General features: G+C 37.3%; 1 protein-coding gene across 1 annotated transcript in view; it reads right to left on the bottom strand.

Annotated features, from left to right (window-relative positions):
- Nucleotides 1-17,421, bottom strand: part of col28a1 (collagen, type XXVIII, alpha 1) — a 62,818-nt gene that overhangs the window by 39,768 nt on the left and 5,629 nt on the right. Inside the window, exons 3-11 of the mRNA XM_031904455.1 lie at nucleotides 16,111-16,670; nucleotides 12,690-12,710; nucleotides 11,270-11,326; nucleotides 10,387-10,440; nucleotides 8,996-9,037; nucleotides 5,463-5,489; nucleotides 5,047-5,091; nucleotides 4,606-4,650; nucleotides 1,193-1,246 (exon numbers count right to left, since the gene is read on the bottom strand). Coding sequence (XP_031760315.1) covers nucleotides 1,193-1,246; nucleotides 4,606-4,650; nucleotides 5,047-5,091; nucleotides 5,463-5,489; nucleotides 8,996-9,037; nucleotides 10,387-10,440; nucleotides 11,270-11,326; nucleotides 12,690-12,710; nucleotides 16,111-16,670 — 905 coding nt within the window. The remainder of the gene's footprint in view (nucleotides 1-1,192; nucleotides 1,247-4,605; nucleotides 4,651-5,046; nucleotides 5,092-5,462; nucleotides 5,490-8,995; nucleotides 9,038-10,386; nucleotides 10,441-11,269; nucleotides 11,327-12,689; nucleotides 12,711-16,110; nucleotides 16,671-17,421) is intronic.

Below are 17,421 nucleotides of genomic sequence, written 5' to 3' on the forward strand. Positions count from 1 at the left end.
CATGAATCCTCCACTCTATACCATTACCATTTTGAATGCATAGGTGCATTATCTAAAGCAGAGATCCCCAACATTTTATACTCGTGAGCAACATTCAAATGGAAAAAGTGTTGGAGAGCAACACAAGCATGGGAAAGTTACAGAGGTGCCAAATAAGAGCTATGATTGGCTATTTGGTAGCTCCTATGTGGACTGGCAGCCTACAGGAGGCTCTGTTTGGCAGTACACTTGGTTTTTATGTAACTAAAATTTGCCTCCAAGCCAGGAATTCAAAAATAAAGTTTGAGGCCACTGGAGCAACATCCAAGGGGTTGGTGAGCAACATGTTGCTCGCTAGTCACTTTTTGGGGACCACTGATCTAAAGCCTCCAAGTGCAGTAAGGCAAACAGTGACAAATGTGGGCCTGTCCAGTGCTCACTTTCCCACCCCAAAAATGCAAAAGGACAAGAAACAAATGTAGAATGTGGTTTTTATTGCTGTAAGGACCCTTGGCTCACTGGGGGAAAGGAGTAATCTCCTTTTAGATCACGATTTCAAACTTCACCAACTATTTCATTATAGGGGAGTCAACAACTTGGTAATAATGCTTTCCTTGTTTCCACAACTAGTTTGCTATGCACTGGGATAGTGAGGGAGTTTCCTTTAGTTGTTAGAGAAGACTAAGGAGCACACACAATGGCTCCACTGTGGTCCTAAGCAGGAAAAAAGAAAATCACCCTCTGCGTGACAGACTACAGATAATGCCTTATACACAACATCGATTCAGACAGTCATCCCACTGTGGAGCACAATGTATAGAAATCCACAAGGAAACCCTGACAATTTTATGCAAAAATTATCTTTCTGAGGTTTCGCAAGTAGAAGAGACAAGAAAAGTATTTTGCTGTGGTGTTCAGTAACCTCTAGTTTGCAAAAAGAGTTTTGATTAAATGCTATTACCATCTGCTAGATGGCTATTGTAAGATGATTCACTATTGTTTTATGTAGCATTATTCTCTTTGATTGTAGATATCCCCACTATCTCATGCAAACATCTTCAGTTCTGCAATGTCTAAATAGCATAGAGATGATTCACTCACAATGTTCTTCACTGTGCAATCATCTTTTTACATAGGCAGCCCCAAGAAATTCTCATTTTTTAACACCATTGGTAAAATAGCATCTCATCATTCAAAAATTAAAAAACATTACCTTGTCTCCTTGATTTCCTCTCGGACCAGTCTGCCCTGGTGGCCCTGAGATACCCTACAATACATACAAATACATCTACGTTATATGAAGGCGAACCATTGTGAACAATTAAATGAATATATTCAGATTATATGCAAGTGTGTGTGTATAACAAAATGGGGAAAGATCTGTGGCCAGCTTAATCTACTAAAACTAATTAGCAGTTAGCTATTATAGATCTAGAATAGTTAAAGAATGAAAGGAGATCTCTGATTTGTTAATTGTGTGTTCTAATTTCTTTTGTGATAAAACCACATTGGGGACATTTATACTTAAAGCTGGCCACACACGTGGTGATTTGCAATCTTTTGTGCGACCATCGGTCGCACGAAAGATCATACAATCAGCCACAAACCGTTCAGGGCTGAAACGGCAGATAAGGAGGTAGAAACAATAGGATTTCTACCTCCTTCTGCCGATTCAGCGCTGAAGGCAGATTTTGGTCAGGCGCCTTCTATGGCGCCCGATCAAAATCTTTTAACCCACCCGATCGGCGAGTCGACCGATAGCAGCTTCATGCGATATCGGTCGACTCACCGACTTGCCATACACACACCAAATATCATACGAAACGAGGTTTCGTACGATATTATCGGTGCGTGTATGGCCAGCTTAAGTCATGTACCCAAACTGGGTTTGGAGCAGTCCCTGGGGACTCAGTTAAGCTGGCCATACACGCACCAATAAGTTGGCAAGTCGCAGGAGGCTGCTGATATCGGTCGACTCGCCAATCAGCCAGGTTAAAAGATTTTGATCGGCGCCCAATCAAAATCTGCCTTTAGGGCTGAATCGGCAGAAGGAGGTAGAAATCCTATTGTTTCTACCTCCATATATGCCGTTTCAGCCCTGAACGGTTAGTGGCCGATTGTACGATCTTTTCGATTGGGGACGTGTGTGGCCACCTTTAGGGTAAGATTTTGAGAGTGCATACTTTCCTAGATAAACCAGAAAGCCCAGATTGAAGTTTATTTAGGGTGACATTTGGGATAAAAATGTACTTGCTGAGCTAGATATTCTTAAACTTGTCTAAATGAAACAATATTCCTGTATCTCTAACCTTGTTTTAAGTAAAGAGGAACCCTGACCCAAGCTTGCAACTCCAAGGGTGGGTTGAACTGAAAAAGACGGCAACCACTGCTCTAAGTACATGTCAGTGTAGCCAGTGATTTACTCTGCTATTCCTTTATGAATATATATTTATATATAACTGTTTTAAGGGCAAGAAGGCAGCTGACTATTTTGCATGTATTAGTGGTACATAGATATGAAATGACTGCAAAGAAATATGCATGTCTACAATCTGACTGGGTGTCCTAGACAACCCAGCTGGCCACCTGGCCTGGCTTTTACTCTAAAAATCACCATCAGCCCAGAGGTGGCACATGGTCTGTTCTTGCTCTACAGGCAACTACATTGTCACCCAGAACCTTAAAGCGGTTGTTCACCTTTAAATCAACTTTTAGTAACATGTAGAAAGTGATATTGGAATACAATTTTGGTCTTTATTTTTTATTGTATGGGTTTTGACTTATTTAACTTTTTATTCAGCATTTCTCTAGTTTGGAATTTTAACAGCTGTCTGGTTGCTAGGGTCAAAATTTCCATAGCCAAGCATACCAAGCAATGAGGGACTGGAATGTGTATAGGGGAGGCCTGAATAGAAAGATAAATAATAAATAACATAAATAAAACAATAATAATAAAACTGCAACCTCAACAATGATTTTTTCAGCTGCCAAGATCAGTGACCCTAATCTGAAAACTGGAAAGAGTCAGAAGGAGAAGGCAAATAATTCAAATCAAAAACTATTAAGGACCTATTCAAAAGTTGCTACAGCTTGACCCTTCTATAACATACTATAATTACTTTGCTGCTCTTTATATATTTGTTTTTTTTCTTTGTAAAAAAGTATGATCCAAGGATTGTGTTTTATGCCTACACTCATAGTGAAAAATGTGTATTTTTCTGTGCCAATACTAATATTGAACAGGTTTTTTATGCAGGTTTATTGCCTGTGCTTTCGGTTACCGCCCATTATGTTATATTTATAAATATTTTCAGTGTTGGAATGCACTACTCCCATGTATCAATGCCCAGAATTTATAGTAGTTTGGCAGCAAACATTGAATACTGTTTAGTACATGTGTTTTAGGGGCTTAAGAATCTCTCCAGGGTTTGCATGGTTATTGGAAGGGCTATGCAGCACCTGACTATAATGAATATGTAGTACTGTATTTTAATGGAATTTGTAGATATTAGAATAACATTTAGATATTCTTTGACGTCAAAAAAAAAAATTCAGCCTAACGCAGTAATGGTAGAATAAGTCACTAATTGCTGTCCACTTTGCACCTTGCATAATGGGAATTAATATTTGCTGTTTTTAAGGACTGAATAAAGTATTGTTATTATTATAACTTTCCTGCAAGAACTCTTTTTTTGTGTATACCTTAGGATGCTATATGTGGCAAACTGGGGGTCATTTTCTAAGCACAAGGTAGGGTGGAGCAAAAATGGGTGCAGTGTTTTATTGCTTTATCCCTGCCCTGCATTTCCGTAAATTTACACAATTCTATGCTCTCTAAAATGAAGCACAGTAACCTGCGCTCTCCCCATGCTTTCGGGCCGTGGCAGATTAAGCGATTAGTCGCCCGCGACAAATCTCCCTTGTCGCTGGCGACTAATCTCCCGATATGCCATCCCACCGGCTTGAATGTAAATCGCCAGTGGGATGGCATATGCGGTGCCAAGTTGCCTTGAAAGAAAACGATTTTGGCGCATATGCCATGTATTCGTGAGGGAAAGGTTGGGAAGGCACAAACGCAATCTAAACATCTTCTTCCACAACAGAGCCCTGTGCTTACTGACTGCCCTTTTCAATCCAGTGCAGAATGCAGATGGCAGTCAGATCCCAAATGCATGTGTTTAAGCTCTAGCAGTATGCAGGGTCATAATAAATTACCCTTATTATCACAGCTTAGCAGCTGTTTATTTATTACCTTTCTAAATGTATTATATTGACACTTTGTCATGTATGTATGTATGTATGTATGCATATCTTTATTTATAAAGCACTTCTTATGTATGCAGTGATGTACAGTAGAAATGATACACTAGTGTCTTCAGTCTATCATTATAGGCAATAAGTGTTGTCGCCAATATGTTTCCACATTATACCATACCGATCAGAACCCAGCATCACAAAAAATGGTAAAACAGATCATTACCTTGCACAAAAGTGTATAGATGTCATTGGCCTTCCTGTTGGGTAGTTTTAATTTTTATAGAATACTTAAATGTTTCAGCAAAAGTTATTTTGTGTCTGACAGTGCCACTCTGGCATTATTATACTTAAAACATAAGCCAATTGTACCTGATATCCTCTAGGACCTATCTGTCCAGGCGGACCTCCTGGCCCCTACAACCAAAAAACAGCAGATTGTTAGTAATAATGGTTTATTTGGCAATGGGCTAGATTCAAATCCATAAGAAATAATAATTGTATGGTTTATCACACGAAAACTTAAAGGTGAGATTTAATTCGAGAAAAAAGCTTTTTCCTCCTAATTAAGAAGTTGTTTTTTTTTATTGAATTGCATTTTGGTCTATTGAAAAATCTGGAATTGAATGAGGGGATACACTTTTCTCATCTAACTAAAGCTTGCCCAGTGGGTCAAATTCAGTTTTAATGGTTTGTCTCATAAAAACACAATAGAAGTCTATGGGGAAATGTGGCTCAATGTGAGATAACATTACAGCACTAATAAGATATTAACGATCCTCTAATGTACTATACTGTTATAAGTATACTCACCCTGTCACCTTTTACCCCAGGTTTCCCGCATTCTCCTCTGTCACCCTTAGAAAAGATACAGTTTCATTACGATAATGTTTTCATTACAATAAGTTAGATTGTAAAGGATTCATTAATATACACAGGAAAAAAACAGGTACATTGCAAATGCTTAATATGATACATCAATATGATAAAATAATCAGGGATGTGCCGAATCTTGGATTTAGTTCAGGATTTGACCAAATATAAGTCTTTTTTTCTACAGAAATCCAAGTGCCCAGTCATACTGAATACAAACTCTTAAAATCACTCGACTTTAGGACTTAATGGATTTATCCCATGCTGATATTCTTTTACACAAAGCTGCACTACTGCGGAAAATGAGGTACTTGCACTGGTTTGGGTCACATGGTATAAAACAAACTTTTCCTTACCTTTGGCCCCTCAGTCCCAGGTGGGCCCTAACCATAAAAAGAAAAAAAAGAAAAAAAGTTTGTAGACTTTAATTGTGCCCCCTTACTGGGGGAGAAACTAGCTAAATATATAGATATTAAATAAACACAGCATGATGAAATAATTCAGTATGAGTATACAAATTCAGTATACAAATGTATGTTTGAACGGTTAAAAAAAAAAAACAAAAAAAAAAACAAATCCATTTATGTCCCAAACTGATTCAATGTACAGGTATTGGACCCATTATCCAGAATGCTCGGGACCAAGGGTATTCCGGATAAGGGGTCTTTCCATAATTTGGATCTACTAAAAAATCAATAAAACATAAATTAAACCCAACAGGATTGTTTTGCATCTAATAAGGATTATTTATATCTTAGTTGGGATCAAGTACAAGGTACTGTTTTATTATTACAGAGAAAAAGGAAATCAGTTTTAAAATTCTGAATTATTTGATTAAAATGGAGTCTATGGGAGACGGGCTTCCCGTAATTCGAAGCTTTCTGGATAACGGGTTTCCGGATAAGGGATCCCATACCTGTACTATTTTCCTGGCAGGTAAAGTGCATACAAGTACAGACACCAGCTATCATAGCCCATGTATGTTGTGAATCCAGTTTTTACTGGATATATATATATATATTTTTTTTTATTTTTTTTTTTTTTAATCCCAGACATTCTTGAGTCATAGGCTAAAGGGTTGATCCTTTGGTGTATGTTTCATTAAGTGATTTTGTAAATGTTTGTATTCATAAGTGTAACTGTCAGTCATGTAGTTTGTATGAGGTCAGCTGGCAGTTAATCAGTGGGAGGTGTGTGTCTCACAGAGGCTCTTTTAACCATACTTAATCTGAGCCCCATGTTTTGCATCAGTTCATGACTGCAGTGAAACTCTTGCACCCATATGTAATAAAAGGCACTAAGTTTTCGCAGGTTCAGTAACTGATAGCAGCCAGTACAATGTTTGTTTTTGATAAGGTGACTAATAAATGCTACCTGCTGATTTGTTGCTATGCATTATTGTACCTGGGCAGTGTACATGGGCAACTAAATAAAATTAAGTATATAAAGTTGATAATGCCTATCAATATTGCCACTTTTGTGTTGACTTTTTTCCACCAAGTATTATATGATTTCTATTCCAACAATGAAGGCTTTTATGGAGTGTACAGATATTTAATTGAAGTATATAGATGGCATTTAAAGTTCAGCAGGGCATGTAGTATAAAAGTTCCCAGAAAATAATGGTGGTGTGAAGAACAGTACAGGTCATTACAGAATAAATGACTTATGTCTTATCTGACTTATCTGTTATTTTTTCCTACATTACAGGCACTGGGCATAACCCAGGAGCAATTATACCTAATCCAAGAGAGTTATTCATGTCAGCAGAACATCACATGCACTGTCCAAGGTCCTGAACAAAAAATACTGTAGATGCTAAGTTAATGTATATGTATGCTAACTGCAGCTGAGGCAATACACATGGGGCAGCATTAAAACATCTGCTTTACAACCCTTCTAGATTGTAATAGACTGCAGACAAAAGATTTATGTTTACCTCCCTGTGTTTAGAGAGATATGTATGTATAAGGATAGTGGCCCTTTAAATAGGTATACTACAGGGAAATGTCCTGGTCACAGCTGGGCTGACATGTCAGCAGTCCCACAGTAGTCATTTTGCCCCCAACATTCCCCTTGTGAGGCTTAGCATTCTAAACTTGCTCATGCGTTTGGAAGAAATCCTCCTTTCTGTAGTTATAGCAAATCTTTCTGCTTCTCTCCTCACACAAGTAAAAAGGACACTGCTAAGGTTTTGATTAACTGATCCAGCTTAGGAACATTTATTGGTCAATAAACCATTATGTCTCTAGAGGAACCACATAGTCAAATAGTGGGAACTTTTTACAACCAGGAAGAAAAGATCATTATATCTCATTCATAGCATGACTCTCCTACAGTCTCCTTAGTATGTCTGTGTTTGTACTGGTTACTCTAACTTGGCAACAGAATTACAGTCTAAACGCTTCCCATAGTCATCATCTTGGACCTGGAATTCTGCCTTAAAACAACAACTCCATTGTATCTTCTACTCTATGAGGTAATTTGTTAATTGAATGCCAAGACTCAATAAGTCAATAAAGTACCTCCGATTCTGCCCCATTATACAGTTATTATGGCAGTAGCTATACTATAAAATATTTCTGTAGATCTATAGAAAACATGCTGTAGTTATCATCATGGGGGCTCATTCAAAGAATGGTGCAATTTGCAAAGTACACAAAGGGACACAAAGCTCCCTGTTTTAGGCAGTTTGGACCTTGATGTGGTGGTTATTCTCTAGGTGCGGCTCTTTGCATTCCTACAGTGGAGCAAAAATAGCTGTGCCTCGCTCTGTATCCAGCACCATGTTCGTAAATGCTGTATACAAGAGGTGACATGGGTCAGTCAGAATTCACATAGCACCTTAAGCACTGGTGCTTCTTGTAGGTACCCAGAGTGGTACAAGTTGGTGTCAATTAGAACTCCAGCTCTGTTAATACTGCATTTTGTTATACATTTTTTGACTTTTCTGGCTTGGGTCCACACAGGCAATGATGAAATGTTACAATAAAAACTGCTTAGTATAATGAAGTGTGTTGTCATCTTTGGCTAAAAAGAAAGTGATTCGTTTTTGGTTACTGTTTGCTTCCATTTATCATTCTTTATCATCTCAATGGGGCACATTTTTACAAATCAACATGTCTTAACAAACTTAAGTTATGACTTGCAAAATATAGCAATGGAAGCCAAAGGCTACTTGCACACGAAGAGTTTTGATGACAATGGTCAGGTCTTTCTCTACCAATAATCTCTTCTTCTTCTTCAATTTAATGGGACACAGTAGTCAATACTCATTCAATAGAATAGGAAATGGCCTCCTAGGCATAGGTTTTTTGATCCCACGTGTCCATCAAGGGATCGCTACTGGAAAAAAGATCCTGTGTGTCATAAACTAGACGTTAGACTTCCCAACAAACATGAGCTAAGGTGGTTTGCAGAGCAGCTCCATACTACAAAGCAAATAAAGCCTACAGAGTTATGACCAATGAAAATGACCACCCCTGGCATGCTACATTGTAATAATGTTGACCACACAGCCAGCACTGGATACTGAAGCGACTCACACAGGCCTATGCAGTTTTAGGTCTAGACAATGAAATGATACATGTTAGACTGGGTCACTGCCTAAATATGCTTTTCTGTTTTGGCTAATTAGTTGGCCAGTGTTTAAAAGGAAATATTGACATTTTTAAGGGACCACAAATGGAAATACTACAGAAAATTATACAGTTCAGTTAGAAATTAATTGTGTGAAAAATTGTTGTGTCTAATCTGTAATAGAATCAAACCATGATCTGTTGGCCAACTGCTCTCCTAATGAAATTACAAAGAGTTCAACAAATGGAAATAATTTTCAGTAAAGAAACCAACCAACTGCACAGTGAGAGAATGAAGTCAAATGTCCTACCTCTTCTCCTTTCATTCCTGGATCTCCCTTAGCAGACTCTCCCTAGAAAGGAGATAATATAGTTACACACATTTCCTTATTAGAGAATGCCACAAAATACAAAAGTTTAACATCAACTGCAAAGAAAGAGTAAGACAAACAACGGTATGGTTTATTGCCAAAGTCACAGCAACAAATTGTCAGTTAGATTTATTTTACATGAATGCAAATCTGAAGTATTTAGAATCCCCTTTCCTCAAGTCTTGAGGGCAGGGTATCATTTATATTACCTACAATAAGCTCAATATAAGTCAGTACCCAAACCAAGCCCTATATTCTCCTGGAATAGCAGACAAGGAGTTTCCTCCCTCTATCCCTACATCCCTACCTAATACATTTACAATAATTAAATATGTATTTCTTTTTCTTCACTGCCAAACTTATATTCTTATACTCTTGTATCTGTGAGAATGAGTTATCTCTTTGTGTGGAACACAGACTGGCCAGTAATGCTTTCTGAAGGATAGGGCCACCATTCTATGAATTGTGTAAAATATTCTTTAAGTTTGATGAATACAAATATTCTAATAATGAATTATAAGTTTCTTCCTTATTTAGTAAATATCACATTATTGCCCTCCAGCTGTTGAAGAACAACAACTCCCATGGGAATCAAAACTAGAGTTCCAAATATTGCCAAACCCTGAACTAGATGATCATTTTGGACCAGTACTTGGCTTGAAAGTACATGCTTCACAGTTGTCAATGTGCCTTATGCATCTGCTTTCTTGCAGATTGTTTTGTACACAACTGTGCTCATCTGGCCATTAATCCGCGAGGGCTTTGGTGCATACTAATGACGCACTTTTCCCATAACCAAACCCTGTGCCAAGCTTGCATCACTGTTTCATTGAACAGGGTTACTTGACCTTTTTGTGTGGGTTGTGTTTGGACTTGACATTTATGACCCTAGATTAAGGATAAAATTAAAGGACCAGTAATGTCAAAAATCAAAATCTGACTTGACTTTATTTTTAACCTATACACATTTGTGAAGCAGTGGCCCTTTATCACATGGGGCAAGTAGCTAAAAAACATGCTGCTAAGGTGCCTGAAAAGACATACCAAGGAGTTGCTTGGTATGCTTGTGATTTTAATCATATGGAAGACTGTTTTGGGCTTTCACTTTAGCGCAGTGTTTTTGTGCTAAACAGCCCCTGTTTGCTATGGGTTGAAGACCACTTGAAGTGAGCAAAAGTGCTACTAACTGTACTGCATTTCTAACAGCTTTGTTAAGCCTTTCTGTGCCATAGATTTACAACCATAAATAAAAAGTACCAACATCATAGATTGTACATTTCCAGCTATACTGTATCCAGATATACTACAATACAGATACAATAAAAACTTACTGGTTCTCCTTTTGCGCCTCTGTCTCCTTTTTCACCTCTCTCTCCACTGTTGCCCTAATTTAGAATGAAAAAAAATATATTTACAATCACCTGTGTATTCTTCTTCAAAAATGTTACATGCAGTTAAATTACGTGTAGGGGGGTATGGCTTTGCCAACATTATTTCAGGTAGTTTCAGGAAGGATTTGGCCAACTAAAATCTTATGATTTTGAGTTTTTAAAAAGGGAAGGCACAATGTTCTAGGCCTCTTTTGGTTCCCACTTACTGAAGGAGGTGATGCTGAAGGGCCTATAAAGTTTGCTATCTTTCTTCTGCTGGAAAATTATTTTGTTAATGACTTCCTCCGAAAAAAACCTTACTATTGCAGCCAATGTGAAGTGCATAGTGCCAAACAGTTCAATCACATGATCATGATAAAATGTTCCCTACGTGCGATTACATGGTGGCAGACAGTTCAGTACTAAGGTGTTTCCAGGTGTTTTGTCACCTAAAGGGGAGTCAGTTTTAGGGCAATGGCGCTTGGGGTGTTTGTAACTGGCGCAGGCATGCCAGTAAAAGTGTGTAATCGCATGAAAATAATCACTGCTGCTGTTGGGTCAAAATACTAAGTTAATTCATGTATCACAGACTTGTGACAATAAAAATCTTACACTATGCAAGAAATTTTAAGAACTACTATGTATTTTACAGTAAATCATATACAATGCATACATGTCTATGATATACATTTTAGTGTTCGTTTGAGGGAAGTTAATCACATATGAGTAAGCATAATGATACAATATTCTGAGAATAATCATTTGATTGGTATATGTAGGAGAGATTTAGAAATACTGTATATTTATTTGCATGGATAATTCATTAACATTCATAAAAACGTACCTGAGGCCCAGCAGGTCCCGCTTCTCCCTTCTCACAAATGCATGTGCCTTTGTCACACTGGACAGAGAAGAAAAGACAGACATATATTTAATATGAAACACTGGGAGTGTATTTTACAGTCTCACTACCATCAGAATAAAATATATTTGTGCCTGGAAACAATGTCCCATGCTAAGCTAGGGGGAAATAACGTATTGCTATGTATTTCAACTATGTGTCTGGATGGAGTATGGCTCTTCCATCCTGACATAAAAACATGAGTCCTTCCATTTTGGATTTATAGATTTTATAGAGCATTAGTCAGCAGAGAAAGCTATTATCTCATATTTCTGCTTGCAGATGTTTTATAGAATAAGGTAGCAGAAAGGGAAAGGTATCAATGATAAACAAAGTCAGAGCAGATAAAACCACTACATTATAACTCACTACAGGTATGGGATCTGTAATGCAGAAATTTCAAATTACGGAAAGGCCATCTCCTATACACTTCATTTTAATCAAATAATTAACATTTTTTAGACATAGAGATCCAATTATAGAAAGACCCCTATCCAGAAAACTATAGGTCCTGAGAATTCTGAATAACAGGTCCCATACCTGTATTGTGTTAAAGGAATAATAACACAAAAAAAATGAAAGTAATTAAAATATAACGTATTGTTGCCCTGCATTGGTGCAGGGCACCATTTCTGGGTACAGAAACGCTACTATAGTTTATATAATAAGCTGCTGTGTAGCCATGGGGGCAGCCATTCAAGCTGGAAAAGGGAGAAAAGGCACAGGTTACATAGCAGATAACAGATAAGCTCTGTAGACTATAATGGGGCTTTATCTGTTATCTGCTAAGTAACCTGTGCCCTTTCTTCTTATAATGGTTGCCCCCATGGCTACACAGCAGCTTTGCTTATATAAACTATAATATTCTTTCTGAGGCAAACACACCAGTTATACCAGTGCAGGACAACAGTGCATTACTCTGTAATTACTTTTATACACTTCATATTTTGGTATTACTGTTCCTTTAAATGAAACTTCTCAGGACTATGTAAGCCTATTGAAATAATGATTGAATAAGGGTTTAATACACTGAAATTTGCTTTCAAAATTGTATGTTTTGCTTAATAGTGCAGTAGATTTGGTAAATAACAGAGTTAGTTAGAAAGCTATTATGATGTTTTTTAACTTATGATCCTGTATTACAATAAATTGGAAGTTTTTTTCATGACTTTCATATTTAAGAAACATCTTGAATAATTTAATCTCAATTGGGCAAAAAAAAGAGTTACACTTTATTGGCAACTTTTTTTCAAATTTTATGTGATAAATCATGCAAAAAAAAATGATCGCTGAAGAAAAAAACCAAAGCCTCGAATACAAACAATTCAGCCCTTGGTGTTTATGTGATTGAAAAGAAACTTACCTGGGTGTTTGCAATGCTGGCCTAGGAAAAGAAAGTGAAGATTTTAACACACTGTGTGGTTTAACATGAAATACCAGCACTAAATAAATACAGTTTTTTATACAGCTTTTTTGGTATGTGTTTTTTTTTTTTATTTCCTTAGTACAAAGTTACATAGTTACATAGTTACATAGGGTTGAAAAAAGACCTGTGTCCATCAAGTTCAACCCATCCAAGTAAACCCAGCACACCTAACCCACACCTACCAATCTATACACTCACATACATACACTATATATATACAACCACTAGTACTAACTGTAGATATTAGTATCACAATAGCCTTGGATATTCTGATTGATCAAGAACTCATCCAGGCCCCTCTTAAAGGCATTAACAGAATCTGCCATTACCACATCACTAGGAAGGGCATTCCATAACCTCACTGCCCTCACCGTGAAAAACCACCTACGCTGCTTCAAATGGAAACTCCTTTCCTCTAATCTAAAGGGGTGACCTCTGGTGCGTTGATTGTTTTTATGGGAAAAAAGAACATCCCCCAACTGCCTATAATCCCCTCTAATGTACTTGTACAGAGTAATCATGTCCCCTCGCAAGCGCCTCTTTTCCAGAGAAAACAACCCCAACCTCGACAGTCTCACCTCATAGTTTAAATCTTCCATCCCCTTAACCAGTTTAGTTGCACGTCTCTGCACTCTCTCCAGCTCATTAATATCCTTCTTAAGGACTGGAGCCCAAAACTGCACTGCATACTCAAGGTGAGGCCTTACCAGGGACCTATAAAGGGGCAAAATTATGTTCTCATCCCTTGAGTCAATGCCCTTTTTTATACAAGACAGCACTTTATTTGCTTTAGTAGCCACAGAATGACACTGCCTGGAATTAGACAACTTGTTATCAACAAAAACCCCTAGATCCTTCTCCATTAAGGAAACCCCCAACACACTACCATTCAGTAGATAGTTTGCGTTTATATTATTTCTACCAAAGTGCATAACTTTGCACTTATCAACATTGAACCTCATTTTTCCAGTGTTTTCTTTCCAAGCAGTGTCTCCAAACTACGGAGGAGCACTAAGGCCACCAAATAAATACTGGTGAATTATGACTTTTAATCTCATTTAAAGTCATAATTACGAGATTAAAAGTCATAATTCACCAGAATTTTTTTTTTTGGTGGCCCTAGTGCTCTTCCATACCAAACAAATAAGTGAGCTATTCATTTAAATGCCATGAACTTTTTTTTCTCTCTTGAGTAGATGCATATGGCTGCCAGAATATCTAAACTATCAGAGGCTAAAGAGTAGGTCAATTTCAAGTGATCTGGTCACCCTACTCTTCAGCCTCTGACTGTTTAGATATTTTGGCAGCCATATGCATTACAATGGTAGATTCGGCTCCCAGATATTAAAACTGGCACTATCAGTTCTGCTATTATATGTTTCTATTGCATCAACACTTGATAAAGTACTAACAATAGTATATTTGTAGTATAGATGGCACAGAGTTAATATTTGCAAACATTTATCTAGTTATGGGATAAAACTCAATATTCTGTGGCTTTTTGATGGATTCCTGGACCACAAAATTGTACACTATTATACACAATTACACTCCTGATGTATGAAACATCTTTTATGTCCCAACCATTATTACACACAAGCTTTCCCAGGCTTAGTTTCTGTTCACAACTGCTATGTGACCTTGACACAACTTTCAAAACATCACCCTCCTCTGAGATAGGGAAACCATTGTGCAGGACATCATGTACCACAGCTGTATTTGTTATTTCCCTAAAACCAAAGTACAAAAAGGAAAACTTTACTATTCTAGATTAGGTCTCTAATTATTTGGCAGGTCATATGCCCCCTTCCTGCTCCCCTCAACCTCATGACAGTTAACCATACAATATCTTGATAAAACAGTACTAGTTTTCAGCATCTAGTAAAATTAAGGGGCAGATTTATCAAAATGTAAGTTTAGAGCTTAATACATAAAATCTCACCCATGTTCTATTTATTGCTATGGGATTTTTAGAAGCATATTTATCAGTGGGTGAAAGAAAGAAATCTAGGAATGCATAGAACATGAATGAGTTTTTATGTTGGAATTCCCCAACACTCAGATTAACTAAAGAAGCCACTCGAATGAGAGGTGAAGCATTTTCAAGAAAACTCAGAAAGTCCAGTTGCTTTAGACTTAATTCTATTAGATACTGTATATCATGACCTGGATAAATGAGAATCTTCACAGACAGTAATACCTTTCCCAAAACATGCATTATATGGGCTATGAGTGTGTGTAGATTCTAACAGTTGGGGTCGCCATCAGTAATTATTATCCATACTACTAAGTTAGCAGTTCCATCCCCACCAAGGAGCCCTGATTATAAGCTCACCTGGGCTATAGTCTTTTTTACAAGTAAATTAGGTTGCCATGATAAAAAAAATGCTCTTTTTGAGCAGAAACATGACCCTAATCCACCCTGACTACTCCCCAGTGATACCAGTACTCCGCCCATGATCTACCAAATCCCCCCCATCATCCACTGCTGCACAAATCTCACTCCATTTGTTACCCATGAGTCATGCTTTCACATCCTGGAGCCCCTGGAACAGGGGAAGCCCTACATTTATGGCCATCTCAATGCATATCCTATGACAGAATCAAATCTGGAAGATGCAGTTCTTTTGTACTTTTACATCAGTAATTTTTAACCCATGAACCTGCAGCTGCTGTTAAAGTTCAAATTTCAGGTCCTCAGATTTCGCATTGGTTGCCATTGCACTGCGGGGAGTTTTAATTTGGCAATTTCTGGAAAGCACAAGTTGAAGATTACTGTAGCCAATGACCACCAAAGTTTTGCACCAGGTCTAGTATTCCCTAGGAACTTATAAATTGTTCTTTTACAACAGCCAACAAGTGAATTCTTCCTACAAATTGATTGCTATAGATTTCCAGACCTGGTGCAAATGGTGACATTTATTACACTACTCATTATTACATTACAATGTAAACCCTCAAAACAAATTGATGAAATTGAAACTGCTCAGAGAACTCTTGTTTTTTCTAGCTTTCTATATAGTAGTACATTTGTAAACATACTAACATAATGAATTTGAAATACTGGCTACAGTCGGCTGAAAATGAATTTCAATAGAAAATGTTGCTCTGCTAAGAAAGTGAAATTAGGGAGGATAACACAGAAGAGTTATGTGAAGCATTATCTCTTTTGTGACAAAATAGTTTTAAACCTTTAAAGACAATTTTAATGAACACCAGTTGGTGCTGTCGTCTCAAAGTCAATTATTAGCTGTTTAAAATGGCTAATATCATGAAAACTAGGGGAAAAACTAATGTACATGGCTGGAAAGAGCAATTTTCCATTCATTTGTTTTAAGCATTATATGGAACTACTTACCAGTTTTTCTAGTATTTCCTGCAACAGATTTGGATCACCCAGAATGAGAACTGGTTCGCTGAGTGATTGCCCAGATATCTTGAAAAGAATTGTTTTATTTGCCTTTTGAGTAGAAAGGCCAATGGAGATGAAGTTTATTCCAGCAGCTCTGGCAAAATCCGAAGCCTGTCTTGCATCAGGACTTTTTGGATGGTCGATGCCATCTGTCATTAGTATGGCCACTTTTACATTGCCTGCACTTTTATGAGCTTTAAATATATTAGTTGCATTCATTATAGCGTAGTAAGTATAAGTGCCTTGTCCAATGTAGGTCATAGAGTTGACAATTCTCTTAAAATTCTCCACACCTGTCCATTCATTGAATGATTGTTCAATTCTGACCGAGCTGCTAAACTGTATGATTGCCATCTTTGTCTTGGTTTTCCATGGCTTGGCAAGTTTTAGATGGGAAATCTGATCAGTGAAATTCAGAACAAAATCTTTTTGCTGTTTAAAAAGATGTCCTTTTGTACTCTCTGACCCATCGACAATAAACATGACATCGAGAAAGCACTCTTGATCTGTAGCATACCAACAACAACAGTTTTTATAACATATACAGTAGGTTTTATAAATCATAATTCAGGTTTTAAATAGCAATACACATTTACTTGACAATGGCAATATATTTTCCCCTGTATAAAATATTTTTTGTGCAAGCAGCACTTTTCCTTAGTTGGCCATTAAATATATTTCTCCATCTGGTGATGGTAATCTGAGAGCAGGAAATATTCTATACAGAAACCTGAAGCCCTGAGAAATGCTTTAGTAAAAGACCTAAGAAATGCTTTAGTAAAAGTTTTTATGGAGCTTGAATTTTTATATATGAGGACCTTTATACAATTTTATTATACAAATTTGCCCATGGGAAAAATTTGACTTTTAGTATATATGTCTCCAAGAGTATTCAGAGGTATCAGCTTTGAACTGCAGAAAATGTGCTCAGTTCCTACAGGGCAACTCAAAGTGCCACTCTATAATGTAAGGTGCATACAGGGGGCAGTTCAGAAAAAACTACATCTCTCTATCTAGTATAAATAAATTTAAAGCAACTGGACTTGTTAAGTAATCATTGAAGACGTTTCACTACTCATCCAAGCAGCTTCTTCAGTTCAACTGACTGGTATGGGAAGTCCTCGGCATATATACTCTTCCACTAATCCAATCACAATGGCACTTTGTAACTCTTCAGAAAGGTGACATCTGAAACTCACAGAGGTGTGAATGCTTTGAAGAGTTGCATGATACTTTGGTAATCCTCTCTAAGTAACT

The sequence above is a fragment of the Xenopus tropicalis genome, chromosome 6 (genome assembly GCF_000004195.4).
Source record: "Xenopus tropicalis strain Nigerian chromosome 6, UCB_Xtro_10.0, whole genome shotgun sequence".
NCBI classification, from domain to species: Eukaryota; Metazoa; Chordata; class Amphibia; order Anura; family Pipidae; genus Xenopus; species Xenopus tropicalis.